The 6,655-nt window shown below is 39.2% G+C and overlaps 1 protein-coding gene across 2 annotated transcripts in view; it reads right to left on the bottom strand.

The window, feature by feature from the left end:
- Positions 1–2,068, bottom strand: part of LOC127433099 (C3a anaphylatoxin chemotactic receptor-like) — an 80,220-nt gene extending 78,152 nt beyond the window's left edge. The window contains exons 1-2 of one of the 2 annotated variants that reach the window (XR_007895841.1): positions 2,007–2,068; positions 307–1,791 (exon numbers count right to left, since the gene is read on the bottom strand). Coding sequence is in view for 1 of the 2 variants with exons in the window: in XM_051684762.1 (XP_051540722.1) it covers positions 818–1,750 (933 nt within the window). In the remaining variant the exon portion in view is untranslated. Of the gene's footprint in view, position 1; positions 1,792–2,006 lie in introns of those variants that run through there. The other variant, XM_051684762.1, reaches the window with a different exon arrangement.
- Between the last annotated feature and the right edge of the window lie 4,587 nt (positions 2,069–6,655).

The following is a 6,655-nucleotide window of genomic DNA, read 5'->3' as shown; positions in this document are numbered from 1 at the left end:
ACAGTATTCAGTCGGTTTTAATTCATTTCAATTATGGGTCACACAAGATTAAACAGTTTAGGAACAACACAAGGGTGAGTAAATGATGGCAGAATGTTCATTTTTTGCACAAACTCTCTCTTTACACTTACGTACAAGGTGGATTTGAAGTGTAATTGAAAAAAATGTGTCAATCGTTTACTCAGGTTGGCTGCTTGACACTCCATGAGTTAAATATTCTTCATTCAAATCCACTTCCATACAGTTTATACAAAAGCTGCAAACATCACCAGCTTGTGTTAATCTACTTTGAAACTTTTAAACAACCTCGACTCTAAAGTAGCATAAGAAACTCCCTCTTCTATCCTCAAGAGATTAATCCAGCGGTGACAAAGCTCTGCACATAGAGAGACTTTTAACTATGTTTCTATTCTTTGTGCTTCAGGAAGTCCCACATTTTCCTGAGTCATGACATTCAGACACTCCAAAAAGAGGATTAATGGGTGTGTTTAAGGAGAAACTGACTCTGACTATAATATGAGTCTCATCCAGCTGGGACTTAAGCTCTTTCTTCCTCTTGCGCCCCGCTGGTGCAATGTGATTGTTTCAACGATCACATTTCATATGCACAAACTATGGACAATTCCTCTGATGGAAAGCTTGCATGCAGGTTTAATGGGGATGAAGGGGGTCCTCTGGGATTACATGCCAGGAAATCTGTCTCTGGGGTTGTTGGGTGATTGGATGGGGGTGCTGTAGATTTTTTTTTTTTAGCAAAGGAACTGTTCAGTCATGACATCAATTTGTAGGCTAAGTTGGAAGGGTAATTGCATTTACATTAAATTTGTTGTGCTTCAGTGGATTGTGGTATCTGTGGCCCCTCCTCAGAGAAAGCTCTTTCAAAAGCACGTCTTAGAGAAAGCTTAACCTTCTCCTTAAAATTCTGCCCCATGAAAACATAAAGAACCGGGTTCAGACAGCTGTTGAAATACGCCAAAGAGATGGCCAATGGAACAAGTCTCTCAGCCACCCTGACACTTTGATTTTCACCATATGTTCGGATCAAAAACACAGTGTGGTACGGGAGCCAGCACAGAAAAAATGCCACAATAACAACCAACATGATGCGAAATGCTCGTCCAGAGTTAAAATGACTCCTGCCTAACTTTCGGGCCATGATTCCATAACATGTCGTGATGCATATGAGAGGTATCAAAAAATTAATCACAAACCTGATAATACGTAACATGCCAAAGGTTTCAGAGTCATCATAACGAAAAGCTAGGCAGTACATTGTTTCATTTACTGAAAAAGATTCTCTCAATATCATAAAGGGCACACTAAGAGCTATAGACAGGACCCAGGCCGCTACACAAGACAGTCGCGCAAGCAACAGACTGCGATGATTTTTAGCCCAAACTGGTGTGATCACCTGGGTAAACCGATCCAGACTAATCAAGCTCAAGATGAAGACACTGGCAAACATGTTGACAAACATTAAAAAGGGAAGAATCTTGCACATGACAGATCCAAATGGCCAGTGATGGTCTAGAAGAACATCTACCACCCTGAACGGTATGGAAAAGCAGCACAGGAGATCTGCAATCGCCAGATTGAGAAACCATATCGTATTAACGGTCCTCTTCATCTTCATTCCAGCAATGTACACAACAAAGACATTTCCTGGAACTCCAAGGAGAAACGTCAGGTAGAAGAAGAACTGAGAAATCACTTTAATAGAATGTTCCAAACTTTCATAATCCTTCCCCATCACTGTGATTGAGTTGATGCTGTCAAAGTGTCCTGTTTATCCTGTTAATATCACATATAGGCAATGTTATATCATGAATCATCATTGGGTCAGACTAGATACATATAGGTGGTTATCACCTTTTTAAACAAAATAACTAAACATTTACATGTAAATCATGCATTTTCTATTCAAACTCATAGAATTTTTCTTGACCTAGTCAGAAATAAGTTGTAAGTTATCAAATATTTTAACCAGTTACTTCACGATTACTTACCTTGTAGGCTGCTCAAGTGATTCTGATGCAACAAATGACAGGAAGACCTCTAAATACTGGTTCCCCGTGAGAAAATTCTACTGATGTTGTCACAAGATATATATCTGTATAACCACAATTATCGTAATCTTAAAGTTAAATCCCCTCATCTCCTCTCACAGCCAAAATCAGACTCAAACATTAACAATGCATTATGATAATCGGAGATCTTATACATTTATATAAACAGTCTTAGTCATATTAACTGCTCCAATAATTTAACTCAACATTATCATTCAGTACAGCTCATCAACAATAGCACCTTTCAAATGGGCCAGGAATTTATGTGTTGTGTTTGATGACCAGCCCGACTTCACCACATCACAAAGACCATCAGGTCAGATTTACACACTTCAAAATGTGTACAAAAGACATTTTTACAGTCAGATCTTACAATTAATTATTGCAAGTCTGTATTTAAGACTGATGGATCTGTTTGTGTTGATGTGTTTAAAAAGAGGAACTTGTTTTTCCTTCTGCAAAACATTTTGTCTAAAAAAAAATGATTCGTTTGCTTCTGTCCTTTTAACGTCTCTCATACAAAGACAATTCCAGGACAACTAAAATTTTCATATTTTATGTGGCTGAATACTTGAGTCACTTTAAACAGTCTGATTCTAGAGAAGACTCTATTGACAAATATCATTTGCATTAATAATAATGAACACTCTTTTTCACTTTTATTAATTAGTCATTTTTCTTACAAGTCATTTGAATGTTTAATGATCATAAAACAATCAGGATTCTAATTTATACTTTATTCTTCTTACATTTTTGAATGTATAAACCTTCTATATATCATTCACCCTTTCAAGTTTCACATGAGAACTGCATAATAACATTAAAAAGAGAAAATGGTAAATATTTAACAGCAAAACTTGTCATTACGTGGAACTGAGCACAAATGCCGACAAGATTGAGGAACAACAATTCAGCTTTCTTATTTATCAGAGTTCAAGGTACAGTGTTGCTGGGCGTAGGCAAAGTCAGGCTGTGTAATAGTTGTCTGCATTTATTCCCCACAAGTCAGAGAGAAATTACTCAATCAGGGCACTGAATTAACATTAGAGAAAGCAGTCGACTGTAACTGTTGCTCCACCCAGACTGCAAAGAATGATCTTGCAATTACAAAAGTACAGTTTCACCATCGTACATGTTCCTGGGAAAAACATTCCAGTAGCTGACACACTGTCAAGAAAATCGGAGCCTTGCTTTGACCACAGCCTCAGCGAAGGGATGGATGTGCAAGTCCACACCGTACTCAGTGCTCTCCCACTCAGTGATGCAAAGATCAGCAGTATTCAACGAGAAACAGAAAGAGATGCTCAGATGTCCACACTGAAGTGAGTGATCAAAGACAGATGCCCTGTAAAGAGAAAGAGATGCCCTACAGTCATCCTAGAATTTTGGAATCATAGGAACGGGGGTACGATTTTCAAGGGACAACATTTTTAAATTCCCACACAGCTGAGAAAAGAGATACTGAAATGCATTCATTCAGGCCACATGGGAATCAAGAAAACAAAACAACGAGCTAGAGACATTCTTTTTTTGGCCTGGCATTTCTAAGCAGATCGCTGGCAGGGTGGAAGAGTGTTCAATTTGTCTGGAACGCCGTATGTCAAATGCCAAAGAGCCACTCATTTCCCATCCGATTCCAAACTTACCATGGCAAACTGTAGGAACTGATTTATTCACCTGAAATAATGAGGACTACATTGTGGTTGTTGACTACTACAGCAGATACTTTGTTCCAGAGAAGCTTAAGAGCACTACAGCTGCTGCAGTTATTCTTAAACTGAAAAAAGTATTCGCAACACATGGAATCCCTGAAAAGGTTATCTCAGACAATGGGCCTCAATTCAGTTCGAAAGAGTTTAAGAGTTTTGCTCGTGTTTGGGATTTTGTGCATGTCACGAGTAGCCCATATTACCCACAGAGCAATGGGTTGAGTGAGAAGGCAGTACAGATTGCCAAATCTCAAATAGACAAAGCAAAAGCAGATAAGAAAGACCACTACATCAGTCTTTTGGAGTACCGTAACACCCCAGTGGATGGTTTTAGATCTCCTGCCCAACTGTTGATGAGCAGAAGATTACGCTCCATCTTACCTACAACCAGCAAGCAGCTACTGTCAGCCGAAAAGCTGTTTATACCAAGCACGAACAAAGGCAACAGTATCAAGGAAAGTATTACAACACCTCAGCAAAACCACTTACACCACTACAGGTTAGAGACCATGTAATGATTCAGGAGTATGGTAGCTGGAAGCCTGCTGTAGTCATCAAGCCTACTGACACTTTCAGATCTTACCATGTATGCCCTGCTGGAGGTCAGATCTTCCACAGGAATCGTCATCATCTCTTGCAGGACATATCACAGTCTAACATTGCAGAGACTAGCCTGTCTTTAAACAATCAGTCTGTAGAGCCACAGGATCCACCTAAGCAGATAGACACAAGTAATGCTGTTTCTGCTACCACACGCTATGTTACAAGATCAGGAAGTGAAGTGAAACCCAGAGTCTTGATCTATAATTGATCTATAATTGTAAAGGGTGTAGGCGGATCGCTGCCCTAAAATAAAAAAAAATGTGTCATGTTGAATGTTACTATTTTACCCATTGATGTAGTATGGATATTTATTTTTGTTTTTGCTTTTTTTTTTTTTTTTGTGTATACTGCGTTGTGCATACTGATGTTAAATTGGTATATTATGCCTTACAGCCTTGAAGAATTTTATGTTTATTGTCATAGTATGTCAAGTCTTTAAAGAAGGGGGATGTAATATTCAAGATGTTTGAATATAGATCTGTCATTTATGTTAAATACATGTTATGCAGTTCAAAAATACAGTATATGCTCTAGGGGGCAGTCGGTTGAAAGGGGTTAAAAGTGAATGTGGGTGCTGGAGTGGTAGAAGGAGTAATAAAAAGCATGGAGTTAATCCTGATGCAAGTCTCGGCTGTTATTTCAGAATAATACAGGCTGTAAATACTTCGAGTAGTACTTCAAAGGTAAGTATAAAAGGTAAGGATTAAGGTAAGTATCAGCTTTTCAAAAACAAAAATCTGGAGAATATCCAGTTCGGGGCAAATAAATAAGGGCAAAAATCCACTTGAGGAGAAAGCTTACACAGATCATAAATCCAAGGGCAGCACAGACTAGACAAATAGGTTTTCAAAAACATTAATCCAAAACCATGAAGCCACTGAAGAGGGAGGAATCCAAACTGAAGTACGAGGTGAGAAGACTCAAAACTGAGCAAAAGACTACTTAAATATCTGACCTTTCACCTGTAATTGGCCGCTACACAGGACAGTTACGCAAACAATAGGCTGCAATGATTTTTAGCCCAAACTGGTGCGATCACCTGTGTAAACCGATCCAGACTAATCAAGCTCAAGGTGAAGACACTGCAAACATGTTAACACACATTATAAGGGGGAGAATCTTGCACATGACAGATCCAAATGGCCAGTTATAGTCAAGAAAGTTCTCTTCCACATAGCAGAGTATGGAAAAGCAGCACAGGAGATCTGCAATCGCTAGATTGATGAACCCTGTTGTATTAACGGTCCTCTTCATCTTCATTCCAGCAATGTGCACAACAAAGACATTTCCTGGAACTCCGAGGAGAAACGTCAGATAGAAGAAGACCTGAGAGGTCACTTTCAAGGCATTCTCCACTTCTGGAGACACATCTTTTACAGGTGCATCTCAATAAATTAGAATGTCGTGGAAAAGTTCATTTATTTCAGTAATTCAACTCAAATTGTGAAACTCGTGTATTAAATAAATTCAGTGCACACAGACTGAAGTAGTTTAAGTCTTTGGTTCTTTTAATTGTGATGATTTTGGCTCACATTTAACAAAAACCCACCAATTCACTATCTCAAAAAATTAGAATACATCATAAGACCAATAAAAAAAACATTTTTAGTGAATTGTTGGCCTTCTGGAAAGTATGTTCATTTACTGTATATGTACTCAATACTTGGTAGGGGCTCCTTTTGCTTTAATTACTGCCTCAATTCGGCATGGCATGGAGGTGATCAGTTTGTGGCACTGCTGAGGTGGTATGGAAGCCCAGGTTTCTTTGACAGTGGCCTTCAGCTCATCTGCATTTTTTGGTCTCTTGTTTCTCATTTTCCTCTTGACAATACCCCATAGATTCTCTATGGGGTTCAGGTCTGGTGAGTTTGCTGGCCAGTCAAGCACACCAACACCATGGTCATTTAATCAACTTTTGGTGTTTTTGGCAGTGTGGGCAGGTGCCAAATCCTGCTGGAAAATGAAATCAGCATCTTTAAAAAGCTGGTCAGCAGAAGGAAGCATGAAGTGCTCCAAAATGTCTTGGTAAACGGGTGCAGTGACTTTGGTTTTCAAAAAACACAATGGACCAACACCAGCAGATGACATTGCACCCCAGATCATCACAGACTGGGGAAACTTAACACTGGACTTCAAGCAACTTGGGCTATGAGCTTCTCCACCCTTCCTCCAGACTCTAGGACCTTGGTTTCCAAATGAAATACAAAACTTGCTCTCATCTGAAAAGAGGACTTTGGACCACTGGGCAACAGTCCAGTTCTTCTTCTCCTTAGCCCA

Source organism: Myxocyprinus asiaticus, chromosome 42 (assembly GCF_019703515.2).
Source record: "Myxocyprinus asiaticus isolate MX2 ecotype Aquarium Trade chromosome 42, UBuf_Myxa_2, whole genome shotgun sequence".
Taxonomy (NCBI): Eukaryota; Metazoa; Chordata; class Actinopteri; order Cypriniformes; family Catostomidae; genus Myxocyprinus; species Myxocyprinus asiaticus.
This window is presented reverse-complemented; position numbering and strand designations above follow the sequence as displayed.